This window comes from Miniopterus schreibersii (genome assembly GCF_964146895.1).
Source record: "Miniopterus schreibersii genome assembly, chromosome: 5".
In the NCBI taxonomy this organism is placed as follows: Eukaryota; Metazoa; Chordata; class Mammalia; order Chiroptera; family Miniopteridae; genus Miniopterus; species Miniopterus schreibersii.
The window spans coordinates 45749768-45767362 of NC_138106.1; the positions used below are offsets into that span (position 1 = coordinate 45749768).

The 17595-nt window shown below is 39.8% G+C and overlaps 1 protein-coding gene across 5 annotated transcripts in view; it reads right to left on the minus strand.

Annotated features, from left to right (window-relative positions):
• The window catches only part of DRC9 (dynein regulatory complex subunit 9), a 30032-nt gene that overhangs the window by 1530 nt on the left and 10907 nt on the right, over positions 1 to 17595 (minus strand). For all 5 annotated transcript variants that reach the window (XM_081137760.1, XM_081137761.1, XM_081137765.1 and 2 more), the window contains 7 exons: positions 16775 to 16998; positions 14831 to 14959; positions 10834 to 10915; positions 6798 to 6959; positions 5280 to 5354; positions 2183 to 2314; positions 1188 to 1289 (listed from right to left, as the gene is read on the minus strand). In XM_081137760.1, coding sequence (XP_080993886.1) covers positions 1188 to 1289; positions 2183 to 2314; positions 5280 to 5354; positions 6798 to 6959; positions 10834 to 10915; positions 14831 to 14959; positions 16775 to 16998 — 906 coding nt within the window. The remainder of the gene's footprint in view (positions 1 to 1187; positions 1290 to 2182; positions 2315 to 5279; positions 5355 to 6797; positions 6960 to 10833; positions 10916 to 14830; positions 14960 to 16774; positions 16999 to 17595) is intronic.

Below are 17595 nucleotides of genomic sequence, written 5' to 3' on the forward strand. Positions count from 1 at the left end.
CTGTAACGTGCTCAAGGAGTAAAAATAAAACAATCTCTTCTTTTACATTTAGAAACCTGACTCCCTTGTACTACTGCTCTTTACAAGCATCCTTTCCCATTAACAACCATTTGATTCAAGAGGGCTGTTGGTTACCTGGGCCGCTGGCAAAAGCAAGCACTGGGGTCAAAAATGTCCAGATAATCTAGATGATTTCAATAGACTTCTGGGTGCATTTCGTATCTTTAATGATTGACTAAAGAGCAATACTCCTCTTACTTTCAAATAGTAAGCTTTAGATAACTCCCTGGAATATCTTAGTCATTAGACACAACTGTTTGGAATACAGTCTGGGCTACTTAAAAATCACACTCAGCCCTAAAGACTGGAAGCAAATCCACTAGTGAAAAAACAGGTGGTCTTCTGCTAGTTCTTAAGATTTCTGCTCTCAGCTGAGGAATCCTGATAAATAGAAAACACCATAGGAGCCCGATAAATACTTGCTAACTGTATATCTGACTCTCCCCTAATGGAAAGCTCAAGTTTGGATTTGGTTACCAGGTCCTAAATGTACTTTAAAGCTTACTTTCTTAACCCACCCCCTAATAGACATCCCTAGCTACGGTCTGCATACTGTTCCATCTCAGCAGGCACTCCTCTTTCAGAGACAAGGGCAATCTTCAAAACAACAGTTTCAGTCCAGCTTGATGTTATTTTTGCTTGATATTTCCCAGAATCTGACCTGCCAGTTAAATCATCACTAATATACAGAAATTCATATAAAACTAAAACATCTCTAATTTTTCCCCCTAAACTTATTCCCTCTACCTTTTTTGAACACGGCTCTTGTCAGAATCTGGCAGATAGCCTGGGCTAACTTATAAATAGGATTTTCAGAAACAGTAGGATATTAGAACTACTTCAGGAGCTGTTTTGGTTAGAAATAGTATCCTTAAATTTGACCTCTGGGCACAAATTCTCGGGTTTGCTTCCCCTGCTAGGCACCTCCTTTCCCCCTGGATTAAAAGCTGGGAGCTTGTCTTCTGTTACTGGTCTCCCTGCACCACGGATTGTTGGCAGATGCCTACCAACAAAGGCCATGTTTCCTCACAGATCTGAGCCTGATAACAAATGAGAAGTACTGCGCACTCCTCGGTTTCAGGTCAGCTAGCGCACTGAAGGGGCCCCACAAGCCTTCTGCTTTCTACCTTTAAGACGCTCTTTAACTCCAAGAGAGACTGCTCCACGTGCTTCCTGTTCTTCTCCTTTTCCATGCGGTCTTCAATGATCACCTGCTCGTACTCCCTTATCTGCAAAGTAGACAGTAACCATGTCACAGGACCCTCCCGGCTACGCTGTGGCCCAGCCAGCCCTGCAATTTTAAAATTTAAGACAAAGCTTGGCAAAACTAAAGATAAACCAAAGGGAAAAAACTTACTGGATTTTCCTATATTATAAATATTCACATATTAACTTTGTGGGTCCCCATTTTTTTTTTTTGAATAATAAAAATTTCCCTTAAAATATTTCATAAAGCCCTAGCTGGTTTGGCTCAGTGGTTAGAGCATCAGCCTGCGGACTGAAGTGTCCCAGGTTTGATTCCAGCCGAGGGCACGTACCTCAGCTGCAGGCTCAATCCCCGGTCCTGGTCTGGGCATGTGCTGGAGGCAACCAATCAATGTGTCTCTCTCACATCAACGTTTCTCTCTCTCCCCCTTCCACTCTCTCTGAAAAATCAATGGAAAAAATGTCCTCAGGTGAGGATTAAAAAAAGTATGTATTTCATAAAAATAAAATACCATGTGATTAATGACCTCAAAATAATTAATTTTTTTAAAAAGCTGTAATAGAATATACACATAAAAATAGTAGCCATGCCCAGCTGGGTGTGGCTTAGCGGTTGAGCACTGACCTAGGATCCAGGAGATCGCGGTTCCGTCAGGGCACATGCTGGCTCCATCCCCAGTTGGGGGCACGCAGAAGGCAGCCGATCAATGACTCTCTCATCATTGATGTACCTGTCTCTCTCCCTCTCTCTCCCTCTCTCTTCCTCTCTCTGAAATCAATGAAGATTTTATATATATATATATATAGAATCCCATTGGTTTACAGGCACACCTTCACTTTATGACCACAAATAGCACTGTAGCTTAGCCTCACCTGCTCCTTGGGGCTCAGGCCTATTGGGACTCTGCTTCCTTACCGTTTTTGCAAGGTCTTGAAGATGCGCTAAGTCACTGGCCTTAGCAGACTTGAGAGCATTCAGTTCGTTCTGTTTCATTTCTGTGTCCTTGTCAAATTTCTCCATCCAGAACTCTAGCTTCTCCTCAAGTTTCTATTTGGAAAGAGCATTAAAACATGGCTTCTACAGGACACAAAACAGTAAATGCTGTATAAAATCACTTATATAAAGTTCAAAAACCTCACTTGTCTACAGTGATAGAAGTCAGAACCTTGGCTGCACCTGGAGGGAGGGCTGGTTTGTTGACCGGCAGTGGAGCATGCGGGAGGTTTTTGGTATGTTGTAAATGTTTTCTATATATCATCTGGGTGCTGGTTAGAGGAGCAAATATTCATAAATATTCATCAAACTACTTAATATTTATGTCATTAGATTCCATGTATGAGTAAGATCATGTGATACTTGTCTTTGACTGGCTTATTTTGCTTAGCATAATAGAGAGCGATCATCCTTTTACAAGGCATCTGCCTCAGATGAAGTTATCACACAATTTTCAGGGAAAGAAGAACTACTCTTCTTAGACACGGGGGCAGTCTAATTCCACTGGCAAGGCAGTGACTTAGGGGCTCAAGATAGAGTCCAATCAGATATTCCCATTCCAAGTTTCAGGATTCCATCTTTCTCAGTGAATGCCCTCACTTGTACATGAGAAACCTGACAGAACTATCTACTCATGCGACTGAAATACCATTAAAACCAATAAAGAAAAATGGTGTCCCAGTATCACTACTACTAATCAACATTACACTTGACATTCTATCTATACAATAAGCCACAAAATGGAGATAGACATAATGAAAAGAAAAATATAAAATTTTTACTATTTGCAGTCAATAAGATTTTCTACCTAAAAAAAACAAAGAATCAACGGAAAAACCATTATAACTAATCTGAGGGGACATAAGGAATCTAAAAACAATATACAAAAATGAATAGTCTTCCTATATATCATGTACTTAAAGATGTCCAACAATGTTTAGCATTGTTTTAACAGAAAAGCTTGAAAACAACCTGTATGTCCACTGACAGGAGAATGGTGAACTAAATGTTGTTCTACCCTGTCTATGGGATATTATACAGCGGTTGTACCGACACAGAAAACATTAAAGACAAGGTGAATTTAAATTAAAAAAACAAAAACAATGTTCTACAACAATATATATATAGTACGACCCCATTTACTTTAAAAGCAAATATAAATAAATACTAAAGACATGTTGATTAGGTACATACACAAGTATGTATATTAAAAGAAAAAGATGTGGCCCTAGCCAGTTTGCCTCAGTGGTTAGAGCATCGAACCACAGACTGAAGGGTCTGGGGTTCGATTCCAGTCAAGGGCATGTACCTCAGTTGCAGGCTCGATCCCCCGCCCCAGTTGGGGCGTGTGGGGTGGTTTGGGAGGCAACCAATCAACATGTGTCTCTCACTTCAATGTTTCTCTTGCTCTCACTCTCTCGCTCTCTCGCTCCCCCCCCCCCCACTCTCTGAAAAGCAATAGAAAAAATATCTTCAGGTAAGGATTTTTAAAAAAATAAAAAGATGAGGAAGAAATCTATGGGAAAGGAATCTTTTTTAAAAAGAGGAGTGACTGCCCAGCCAGTGTGGCTCAGTGGTTGAAAATCAACCTAGGATCCAAGAGACCGTGGTTCGATTCCCAGTCAGGGCACATGCCCGGGTTGCGGGCTCGATCAATGACACTCTCATCATTGATGTTTCTCTCTCTCTCCTCCTCTCCTCGCCTCTCTCTGAAATCAATAAAGATATATTTTTTTTAAAAAGTGACTAAGAGAGCTTTCACTTTTTAAATCTATATATTTCTATAATGTTTCAAATATTTCATTAAAAAGTATTTATGTATTGCTTTTGTTATTGGGCTGAAGATGTGGGGAACACAGACTTCATCCATCCTTCACTTACTCCACCAGCTCATCTGATTGTAACACCTGCTGTGTCTCAACACTTGAAACAGGTAAGATGATGCATAATTCTTAAATTGCAGGTTACAGGAACCCGATTCTAATAGCCTACCAGATATTTTTTCCAGTAAAGGTCTGTGATACAGCATCTAGAAGTTATTTTCTTTAACTATAAATTTGGAATTATTTACTGAAAATTCATTAGCTTTCTCAAAGGCAGGCTGCATCATGGGTTACCTGGAAACATTCTCCTTAGTCATCCAACAGGGATATTTTGAAAGGCTCTACTCAGGTGGGTTTGTTGTTGGTATTAGAAATACTCATTAAAACCATACAATTCACACAAGAAAAAATGAGTAAATAAATATATGGAAAAATGGTCAAGTCTATCAGTCAGCAAAAAGTACAAAATAAAACAACTCATTAAGTTAGCGGACCTTTAATATCTAAAATGGCTGGTGCTGTTGAGGATACTTGAAATTAGTGCCTGTGTACATTGCCGATGGCAGCGTAAATTAGAAAATATTAGTGATGTTATCAAGTCACAAAATACCAGTCTCTGACAGCATAATCTCATGCTTGAGATTTACTTTGGGTAAACAATTGCAATGAAGAAAAACAGTTACTTGGGCAAAGCTTTCATTACTGCATTATTTGTAATAATGAAACTTTAGAAATAACCTAAATATCTAAAATAAAGGGTAACAACTAAACTATGGCATAACCATGCAATGGAAAATTATAAAACTGTTTTAAATTATTTTATGAAGACTGATAACATGAAAAAATGGGTAAAAAAGCAATTGGCAATTTCTAAAAATCTTCCCTCAACCAAGAATGTTATTTTTATGATTTTAAAATATCATATTTAAAAATTATGACAATGAAGCAATATAGGAATGAGAAAACACTTTCTTATATAATGCTAAATGATAAAGGCAGAAGACAAAATTTTATTTGTACTCAAAGTACAGCTTTATAAAATATTTATTCAGATGAATAACTTTAAAAGAAAACATGGGCTACAGCTCATTGATTAGCTGGTAGAACTGAGACTGATTTTTTTTTTTTCTGCCCGTGGCGTTTCTTAAGTGGAACACAGACAGCTCAGGGTTATGGTAAAACAGCCGGTGCCTCACCTGCTGCTCCCTGCGAAGGAATATTTCAATCTCCATGTGAATCTGGTTCTCTTCTTCAGTTCTCGACCTCAGTTTCTGTGAGAACAAGAAACCACATCAGGAATGCTTCCCAGCAGGGTCAGAGGTGCGGCTGAGCCAGTGGCACAGGGCTTCCTGACAGCAGGAGTCCTCGGCCCAGTATGGCTCGGAGCTGCAGTTCCCTTCCCTCCAGCTGTTCCTGCTCACACACAGCGCTGAGCCGTGCTGGGCACTGGGCCGGATACGTGCGAGTGCCCAGAACAAAAGGCCCACCCCCCTGCTGCCTGGAAAGTGATGTGAATTTAAGGAGAGAAACGACGCTTCAAGGTCACAGTTCTAAGGCCTAGAAAAGGAATTCCCAGGTGCAAGAAAAAGTCTTCTGTCACAGTCTTAAGCCACACCTGGGGAATGAGCTTCAACAAGCAGGGAGCTCAGAAGGAATCCTGCAGACACCCCACTGTTTGCTCATAGTCGCCTATTCTTCTTTTAGCCATTTAGCTTTCCTCCTCTAATGAGGGTCTAACCCTTGTTTCTTTCTCCTGATATTTTTTCACTGTGACTTCTCATCTCTATAATTTAGGTTTGATGAAGTTCAGCTCTCTAGATTCTGTATTTCTTAGTGGAGGGATAAAAGGTGCTGGTTGAGTGAAGAAAGTAGCAGCAAAACCTTGTTTTGCTCCCATCCTGTAATTGCCAGGAGAAATGACAAGTGGTTTTCTACAACAGAGTGGCCAAGGGAAGAAAGTACAACCAATTTTCAGTCATCACAAAACAACAGGAGTTACAGGCTATCCAGCCCATCAGAATCTCTGCTTGCAAATATGCAAGTCCTCTTTCTGCTCTTATTTTTAATCTCAAACGTTAGGGCTGCAGGCGAGATAAAACAAAGATCATGAGCCTGGCTGGAGCGGCTCAGCGGCTGAGCATCGACCTATGATCCAGGAGATCGAGGTTCGATTCTAGGTCAGGGCACATGCCTGGGTTGCGGGCTCAATCCCCAGTGAAGGCCGTGCAAGAGGCAGACAATTCATCACTGTCTCTCATCACTGATGTTTCTATCTCTCTCTCTCCCTCTCCCTTCCTCTCCCTGAAATCAATAAAGATATATTAATAAATAAATTAATAAATTAATAAATAAATAAACTGAGACATAAAAAACAACTCGAAGATCATGAAAACCTCCCTCTCACCTGGCCAGCATGGCTCATTGGTTGAGTGAGGACCTAGGATCCAGGAGATCAAGGGTTGATTCCTGGTCAGGGCACATGCTCAGGTTTTGGGCTCCATCCCCAGCAGGGGGCACGCAGGAGGCAGCCAATCAGTGACTTATGCTCATCATTGATGTTTCTCTCTCCCCCTCTCTCTTCCTCTCTCTGAAATCAATAAAAACATATTTTTTTAAAAACTCCGTCTCCCTCCTCCTTTGTTAGCTGAGGCAATATGAGGAGTGACAGCTCAAATGCCATCCACCTGGCTCATGCCTAATACAGCAGTAATTACCTCAATCTCTTCCAGCAAGAGCTCTTCTGTTTTGTTACATTTTTTCTGGGTCTGAGAAATCTGTAGCTCAGTGTTTATCTTCATGTAGTGATTCTCCATGCTAGTTTTTGCCTTCAGCTCTTGCAACTGGTCCTTGAGGTGAGCAATATATTCATTCCGACTCTGTAGAGGTAAGATCAGGTTTCTAAATAAAGTTACATTCTACCTCCATTCAGTTTAACCAGTGGTTTAAGCTTACCTTTTGTATGTATATATCAGCAAGAAGCAGAATCTATACTCCTGATATCATGCTATGGGAAATTCAGCCAGTAATCATGGGTAGTATAAATGAAAACAAAAGATAAGTATTTATAAGCATCAGGACCGTGCAATTCTTTCCGAGGAGCATTATTTGGGTACTTGTATCTGCAAGAATTTCCCACTGCTCTCTATTTTTGGTAGAAAGAGCACTGGTCTGAAGATCAAAAGACCCAATACCCCTTCACCCAAGCCCTACTAGCTGTGTGAACTTGGCCAAGTCAGTTAAACTCTCCAAGTCTTACCTTCTATAAAATAGAAAATTAGTATCTACTCTGCCTGAAATATCTCATGAAGTGAATATAAGGATTGAGAATATGTGTGAAAACTCTTTGCAGTTTATAAAGTAGTTGGCAATTTTAAGGTCTCAATATTTATTAAAAATATTTATTCAGTACCACACTAGGTAAATAGTAGAGACCTAACTAGACATAGTCCTTGACCTCATAAAGCTTACAATCTGGTGGTAGACAAGTGGTTAAAAGGAAACAAACAAATATGTGTAAATATTTTAAAGGTGCAAAATGCTATGAAAGAATAGGGCACTAGCTATAGGAGAAACTAACAAAGGAGATGTGCATTCAAATGGATGGTCTAAAAAGGATTCTCTGAGAAAGAAATGTTAAGTCTGACACCTGATGGATAAATATATTTGTCACATGAAAAGTGGTGTCAAGGAGAATTCTAAGGAGAAGGAAATATGTGTGCCAAAGTCCTGAGGAAGCAAACACCTGAATATGCTCCAGGGACTGTAAGAAAACTCTGGAGGCCCTAGTCCAGTGAGGGCTGACAATGGGACAAGATGAGGTTGGAGAGGTAGGTAAGAATAATACATGCAAAACCTCAGAGACACTGTTACAAAGTTTAAATTTTATTCCAAGGACCACTGGAAGCCTTGGAAGAGTTTAGGCAGAGTGGTAACAGCTGATTGTTCGAAAGGACTCAGACAAAGTGTGTCATTTCACAGAGAGACTGGATCAGAGTTAGTCGACAACAAGCAAGCATAGAACTAGTAACAAAAATGCATGGCTTTAATCACTCGCCTACATTTCTCCAAATATCAACCATCTTTAACCTTACCCTGTACATGGCAGAATTGGTTCTAAGTAAGTATTAGAAGAAGAAAGAAAGCAGAAATTGGTCAAGATAATCCACAATGAAAAGCAATCCCAGTTTAAAGAAATATAGACTCCTAAAATTAGTCAGGAAGGGATTCTTCAAGTCATTTTGCCTAACTTCTTAGTGTCACCCTATGGAATCATTCTAACTGTATAGCAATTATTCCAACTGTTCCAGAGCCATTCCAAAGAGATCAGAGTCTCTGGCAGAGAACATGCTACAAGCTTAACTGATAATACATCTTATAGTACTTCATAAGCTTTTATAAATTATAGGATTGTGAGCAAATTACTTAACCTCTCTAAGATTATTTTCTCATGCCGGTGCCTGGCGCAACTTAGGTGCTCAATGAATACTCATTAAATAAATTTTAAGATATATGACATTTTTGTCTCACTCTTTTTTTCTTCCCTTCTCTACACTCTCCTCCCTTTACTCCACTCTTCTCCATTTCTCCTTTCCTCTCTTCCAGTTCCAAACTGTATGACAGTCAGTGATAAAGTTTGAATTTCTAGGAGGACTGGGTGAAAGTGAAGTGTGATGCTTTCACTTCTTCATCAACTGGGATCCTTTTACCTATTTAATCACTTAGATTTCTTCAAGGTCCAAATTATGTATCACTTAAACCCATAAAACCTCTTCCAGAAAAACCTCAGCCCATGTCCATAATTGCAGTTTTGTTTTTCACAGAATCTAACAGTTAAACAGTTAGGCATTCATTAAATAGTGTCCATACAAAAATATACTTTCAAAAACTCAAAAGAATGTTCTGGTCAGGTTTCTTTATTAAATTGAATATTAACTCTTTCAGAATAACTACGAAGATCAGAAATGCAGAGTTGAGAGTCTAGGAGTTTCTGTTCATGGCAAACAGAGGGCATTACATTATGTAACTGTTCATAAGGCCATATGACATCGGTCTGCGGTCACACTGTGCCTAGGCAAAGGCATCTGATTTTCATGTTGTTACTGCAGGCTTCTGATTACCCTGAGTTCCTCTCTACATTTCAGGATATACGACACCGACAGGCCAGTGATGGTAAAATGCAGATCGAGGCCTACATGTCGGCACTGAAGTATCACTCTATTCCTCATCTTCCCAGTGCGCCAGAGAGAGAAGCAGTGCGTTACAGGCCAAGGGTCTTGAGTTGAATGGATTCCTTTTAAGATTCTCACTAAGAAAAGATCTGCCTTCACCACCAACCCACCATCATGACCCGGGTTGGCCATAGCGTCTGGAGCGTTCCCCATGATCAAGGTCTGTGGACTGTGAAGCATATTTGTGGGTCTCTGTAGCAGACCAAACTTCACTTCCAGATCCCAAAGCTGCCTTCAGATCTGGACTTCTGGAGTTGTTGCTTGAATTCAAAGAAGCATGACTTAGTAATGGAAAGAAGCAGTCAACCAATTAAAGTTAATAAGGCTCTGGTGGCTGCCACAGTAATGTGAGCCAAAGGATTTTAATGGTAGTGTCTGTTTTCATAATTGAACACTAAAGTATGAACAAGAGTACTGGTTCCTGGAATTTTTGGAAGCTATTGTCTGGAGAAGTTGTAACTTGTCTTACACCTCACGATGCCCTTTTTGGTTGGATGTAAAAAGAGAAATGAGAATGTGGTCTATTAAAGTGATAACAGTGACAGAAAAAAAATACAGGTCTCTCTCTCCAATTAATAAATAAATAATTTTAAAAAATACAGTATAGCCTAGCCGGTGTGGCTCAGTGGTGGATCATCGGCCCATGCACCAAGAGGCTGCCAGTTTGATTCCTGGTCAGGGCACATGCCCAGGCTGTGGATTTGATCCCCAGCAGGGGGCGTGCAGGAGGCAGTCGATCAATATTTCTCTCTCATCGATGTTTCTCTCTCTCTCTCCCTTCCTCTCTCTCTAAAAACCAATAAAAACGTACATATATATATATATATATATACACACACACACACACACATACATACATATTTTTAATCCTCACCTGAGAATATTTTTTCCACTGATTTTTTTTAGAGAGAGTGGAGAGGAGGGAGGAGAAGAGAGAGAGAAACATCAATTGGTTGCCTCCCGCACACACCCTGACCAGACCAGGGGATCAAGCCTGCAACTGAGGTACAAGCCCTTGACCGGGAATCAAACCTGGGATCCTGCAGTCCAGGGGCCGATGCTCTAACCACTGAGCAAAACCAGCTAGGGCAATAAAAACATATTTTTTAAAAATACCATATAAATGACATTAACCCTAACCATCACGTATAAGGAGGTTTGTAATGTGCTCTAAAGGCCTACCAAGAGCTCTAGTCTCCCATCTGGGATGCTGGAATATAAGAGGCTGCCTGAGATAAGGTCTCCTGTAGGGAAGGAGTGGGTGGTGGTGGGGGGTGGGATTGGGGGTGGAGTGGGTAGGAACTAAGAGCTCCAGAGGGTTGGGGCCTCCCAGAGCTCTGTTCTGGACATACTTGTGCATCTCAAACCAACTCTCTCGTTACTCTCTCCATATCGTCAGTAGTAAAGGCACCCCAGGAGAAACAACAGTTTTTCATATGTAACTTTTCTTTGCTTAAGAAAAGTGGCTTCTATACTGGTGTTTTAGCTCAGTAACTTTTTGTTTTGCCCAGGAAATTCTTACCTGTACTTCAATTTGCCGTTCTTTTTTGACATTAAGAAGCTGTTTGTGAAGAGATTTTATTTGCTTTCTGCCTTTTTCCTCCCTGGAAGAAATAAGACTTGTATTCAGGGCGGTGCTTCTCAGACCTCGGTGTGCACAACGACCCCCTGGATGTTAAGAACAGACTCTTGGGCTCTCCCTGCTAAGATCTGACTCAGTAGGTCTGGGCAGGGCCCTAGAATTTGATCTCTATCAATTTCTCAGGTGATGCTCATGGTGCTGGTCCATGGTGCACACTTTCAGTGATACTTTTTTAAAAAAAAATTTTGTTGTTGTTTATTATTGATTTCAGAGAGAGGAAGGGAGGGAGAGATACAACATCAATGATGAGAGAGAGTCCCTGACCAGCGGCCTCCTGCACGCCCCTACTGGGGTTCCAGCCCTGACCAGGAATCGAATGGTGGCCATCTGGTTCATAGGTCAGTGCTCAACCACTGAGCCACGCCTGGCCCGGCGGTTCCTTTTTTTAAAAAATATGTTTTTAATGATTTTTAGAGAGAAAGGGAGAGGGATAGATAGAAACATCAATGAGAGAGAAACATCACTGATTGTCTGCCTCCTGCATGTCCCTACTGGGGACTGAGCCTGCAACCTGGGCATGTGCCCTGACCGGGAGTCCAGCCCTGACCACTTGGCTCCTGGGTCAACGTTCAACCACTGAACCACACCCAGCCAGGCCATTGGCTGATTCTTGAATGTGCCCTGACTGGGGATTGTACCCGCAACCTTGGAGTATTGGGACAATGCTCTAATCAACTGAGCTACCCAGTCAGGGCTGAGTGACACTTCTTAAAAGACTGATTTGTTTTAGTAAATTGAAGGAGGTTTTTTTGGCTTATCTGTGTTGTATCTAAAATAGCTACTGCTGAATTACTTATGCTAAGTTCAAGCTCTTGGTTAAAGTGGTAACCACCAAATCTCTCTATTGTACAGGCACATTTTCCCCTTTGTAGTAATTAATCTTTAGGCTTTCACCACGAAAGTATCCTGTTCCCCAAGCACCTTTTACCTAATGTTTTTGGTAACATTGCTAACTCTTGACTGAGTCATCATTCACTATAAAAAGTTAGAACCCTGCCCAGTGTGGCTCAGTGGTTAGAGGTCTGCCCGAGGACCAAAGGGCTTGGGGTTTGATTCCTGGTCAAGAGCATGTACCTGGGTTGCAGGTTCAATCCCTGGCCTGGTCGGGGCATGTGTGGGAGGCAACCAATTGATGTGTCTCGCATCTCTCTCTCTCTCCTTCCCCCTCCCCCTTCCCTTCTACTCTCCCTGAAAAATCAATGGAAAAAATATCCTGGGGAGGGTGGATTAACAAGAACAACAAAAAGTTGGGAAAATGGTGAATGTATAATTCTATCATTCCTTCTACATTTATGAACTGGCATTCTTCTGTTTAAAAATGAAGCGCTTCCCTCCCCCCACCCCCAGTAAAAATAGAATAGCTGCTGCTGAGAAAAATGAGGAGAAGGTACAGGAAGAGAGAAAAAAGAACCCTTTCTATTCTGAGCACTTCACACATTCTTACCTCCCAATAACCCTGTGAGGTAGTCTCTGTCGTTACCCTACAAATGAGGACAGGAGAGAGTGAAGGTAACCTGTGGTAGAGATAAGAGCGTGCCTCACAGACCTCCAGCTACCGGGAGGGAGCAAACAAGGGTTTTAGCTCAAGGCTCTGAAATCCTTCACTGTGTGTGCTCTGAGGCCTCGCATCCCCCTGATTGCTCCCAGCCAATTCTTGAGTGTGGCAGGGATGCTGAGACAGGCCCTTCCTGAGAGACCAGGACTTTTCTGACTGTTGACTTCAGCTCAAGGGCTCCCTGATGACCTTGCCAAACATTCTTACACTGCAGGTAGTCTCTTCCACCCAACCTTCCCCCTCCTTCACTTGGGGACAATCCAGCATTGGGTCTGAAGACTCCCATTTTCTTTCACACAGAATGATAAAACCTTTGCGTGACTAATCTCATCCTGGCATCTATCTCTCAGAAGACAAGGCCTAACACATTGCCATGGTCATACAAACAGTGAATGGCATAGCAGGATTCAAACTCCGTACCATTTGAATGAAAACTTTACTATTTTATGTTATTGTTTCTGTTTGCTCTCAGAAACAGAATTCTGTTTATCTCCAGCAATCCCATTGCTTAGGTTTAAAACAAACAAAATAACAAAACAATATAAAGAGAAATAAAACTAAACAACAACTGTCTTAGCTTGGGCTGCAATATCGAAAATATCAGAGGAGCCCGGCCGGGCGTGGCTCAGCGGTTGAGCGTCAACCTAGGATCCAGACAATTGGGGTTTGATTCCCGGTCAGGGCACATGCCCAGGTTGTGGGCTCGATCAATGACTCTCTCATCATTGATGTTTCTCTCTCTCTCTCCCTCTTCTTTCCTCTCTCTGAAATCAATAAAGATATATTAAAAATAAATAAATAAATAAATAAATAAATAAATAAATAAATATAAATAAATAAATAAATAAATAAATAAATAAATAAATAAATAAATAAATAAAAAATATCAGAGGAGCCTGATTAGTTAGGTCAAGGAAGGAGTCTTTGTCAATACCATACAATTCATCCTTTTAAACACTACACGTTACGGGGCACATGCAAGGGTTGTGGGCTCGATCCCCAGTGGGGGGCATGTGGGAGGCAGCCAATCAATGATTCTCTCTCATCACTGATGTTTCTGTCTCTCTCTCCCTCTCTCTTCCTCTCTCTGGAATCCATAAAAACATTAAAAAAAAAAATTAAAAGAGTTTTTGGCCCTGGCCAGGTAGCTCAGTTGTTTAGAGCGTCACCCTGATACTCCAAGGTTGCAGGTTTGATTCCTGGTCAGGGCACATACAAGAGTCAACCAGTGAATGCATTAATAAATGGAACAATGAATAGATCTTTCTTCCTCTTTCTCTCTCTCCCCCCTCTAAAAAAATCAATAAAAATTTGAAGAAAGAAAAGGTATTTTAATAAACCACCCATATGTTAACACATTGGTATATTTCCTTCCAGTTCTCATTTTCTATACACATTTTGTTTTATTATAAGATGTGATAATACTATATTATTTCTAGCCTTTCTTTTTCTAAAATTGTAACATAAACATTGTCCCCATATTATTATGACTTTGTAAGCAATACTTTTAACAACTCCATAATATCATCCATTAAACTATAGACTCTCTCTTTGATTCTGTAAGTCCACATACAGTGAAGACTCTCTCTTTGATTCTGTAAGTCCACATACAGTGATTCAACCTAATGGAATAATAAGAAATTCAAACATTTGCTGATGTATATTTACATACAAAGACATACAATGACATATTATTTGCTATAGCAAACATTTGGAAACAAGCAATTAGGCACTTACTTACTAGGTGCCAGGAATTATCCAAAGTGCTTTGCATGTATAAATTAATCTAATCTTCATAGTTACTCTAGTACAGAATTTATTACCAATACTAAGGTACAAAGGAAGAGTAATAAATTCAAGAGAAAACAATTCCACCTACGCAGACAAAATCAACATTTTCTCATTCTGAGTACTCAGGGTTCAAACAAAGAGAGAATTTTATGTTGGTCCCAAAGCATTTTGATTGTGTTGAATTTCTTAAAGCATGAAAATCTTTGGAATTAGTTCAAAGGCTCTGGAAAAGAAAATTTCTCTCGGCATGCTTTTTATTGTCACTCGATACTGTTTAGGAATTTTCAGTGAACTCAGTCCTAAGAAAAGGATAGGAAGAATATTCTTGATATCCTGTACATACAGATAACCGAAGTCCAGAAATCTGAATTATTGTCCCAGCAGAACTAGGAATAGAATCCAAATTTCTGACTTCTTGTTATCTCCCCTGGGAAGCAAAATCTTATTTGTTTTAGAAATCAAGGACTTGTGGTAAGAGTTTTATAGCACTTTAAAATACAACAAAGAAAATAAACCTAATATTACTCTGACCTGTCAATGATATCATAGAAATGCATTTTGTTTTCCCTTTCTTCGCTCAAAGATTTCAGGAGATTGGTGAAAGTGCCTGAGTCTTGCAGCTCCTGCATGGTATTTGTAATCACATCACTGAGAAATTGCCTGTGAGGAGAAACAAATTCAAAAATGCATAAGATACATATTTCCCTACAGCCACGAACGGCTACAGACATCACACAAGTCAAGACCCAGAAGGAACATCACAACTAAGTTGGAATTATTTCTGAAATACCAGGGTAGTTTGGTATTAGAAAACCTATTAAAGAATTCATCACATTAAGAAAGGCAAAAGGAGAAAAACCATATGATCATTGTAATAAATGCAGAAAAGGCATTTGGCAAAATTCAACACACACACTTATTTATAAACAAACAACAAAAACTCTTAGAATACTAGGAATAAAAGAGAACTTTCTTAACCTAAAAAAGTGTACATACCAAGGACTGAGAAACATTGAATGTACAGTACAATAATATACATACATTTAAAAATATGTAAAACTATACACATTGTTTTTAAAATTTTATTGGATTGATTTGAGAAAGAGAGAAGCATCAATGTGCTGCCCCACTCATCCATGCCTTCACTGGTTGCCTCTTGCATGTGCCCCGCTGACTGAGCTCAAACCCACAACCTTGGCATATCAGGATGACACTCTAATCAACTGAGCTACCCAGCCAGGGCTATATGTATTGTTTAAATAACCCTCATCCATACCTAATAAAAGTGTCACAATTTGCAAAAGAATAATTCAGAAGAGTTTATCTTTGTGGGAAGAATGAGGGGCTGGGATTAGAGGCTTCAACTGCATCTGAAGTTATTTTATTTTTTTTAAAATAGAAAGCTCTAAAGCAATTGTGGTAAAATGCCATGTCTGCAAATCTGGGCCAGACTGAGTTTAACAGGAGACATAACTCTTCTGGTGAGGGTCTAATGCAGAGATCCGCAAACTTTTTCTGTAAAGGGACAAACATTAAGTATTTCTGGCTTTGCAGGTCATAAACTCTCTGTTGCAACTACTCAGCTCTGCTGCTGTAGCGTGAAAGCAGCAATAGACAATATGTAAACAAATGGCAATGCTCTACTCCAATAAAATTTATTTTCAAAAACAGACTATAGGCTGGATTTGGCTAGTAGCTTTAGGTAATTACTATAAGTTCTCATTTACCAAAAGTCCTTATCATAATGTTATACCTTCTTTTAAACTTAACAGGCTTTTTTTTTTCCAGCAAGTCAGTTGACAACAAAAAACTGAATCATGAGCCCAGCTGGTATGGTTCAGTGGTTGAGCGTCAACCCATGAACCACAAGGTCACGGTTTGATTCCCAGTCAGGGTGCATGCCTTGGTTTTGGACACAATCCCCAGTAAGGGGCGTGCAGGAGGCAGCCAATCGATGATTCTCTCTCGTCATTGATGTTTCTATCTCTCTCTCCCTCTCCCTTCCCCTCTCTGAAATCAATAAAAATGTTTATTTTTTAAAAAAACTGAATTATGAGACAATGGAAATTGAGACTGCCTTAAAAAAAAATCAGGATTAAAACATAGTTTGAAGTTTGGCTATTTTGATGATGTCTGTCTCTTATTAATGGATAAAGCATCACAATAACTACCAATTTGTGCCAGGCACTTGCCTGAAGCCTTATTTCTAATCCTCACACTAATGTTGCAAAGTTGCTATTATTCTTATATTTTAAAATTGCAAATAGACTCAATACTTGCTCAAGATCCTAAAGCTCCTATACTTTCAATTGTACCACACTTTTTCTAGGCACTCTTCAGCTAATTTGATTATCAGCAGTCACTTTGGATATAAGGACCAATCCATAAGAGAAGAGGGTAGCCAGCCACTCTTGCACTCACTCTTTATCCATCTAGAAAAACAGTTACATTTCCAAATACAATCTCCTTCCTTACCTATCAATCTGAATTTTTTTCAGTGTCTCTGTAGTAGTTATGGACTGCCTTGTAGGTGATTTGAGGGCAATCTCTTGCACTTTGTTAAATTCCCTGGCAAACGGGCCTCCTAGTCTGATTTCTGGCAACTTGGGTTCTTCTTTAGGCGATATTTTCGAGGCTCTTGAGACCACTGGAGGTTTTTCCGGGCTTTCTTCTTCTAAATTCATTTCACTGTTTTTCTTCTAAAAACAATATAAGTGATGTTTTATATAAGATTTTAGAAGAGTAAAGAAACAAAGCTATATGAGGGCCTCTGACTATACTTTTAACCTAATTTTCTCCCACTTGTACTCTATACTGGAAGAAAATTACCTTTCTTCAGCTACACCAAACCACATGTCCTGCTGTTTATATCTTCCTACCTTTAGAAAAATTCCCAACTTGTCACCTGGTAAACTTTAGGATTATGACCAAAGGTAAAGATCTTTGTGAAATATCTCTATTAGCAACCATTTACCATATTGTAATTATTTGTATAAATATCCCTGTTAGATTGTAAATTCTATGAGAGAAGTTAAAGTGTCTTAGAGATCTTGGTTCACCTCAAATTCTTTTTAGTATAAGACTGGATGTTAAATAAATGTGGCCATCTTTATAATTCCATTACTTAGAACAATGCCTAGGGTATAGTAGAGACTCAAATGTTCATTGAACATATATGAATTTGTTTCTTTTTTATTTTCACCCAAGGATATGTTTTTATTGATTTTAGAGAGGGGGGGGGAGAGAGAAACATCAATGTGAGAGAGAAACATGAATCGGTTGCCTCCCATACGCAC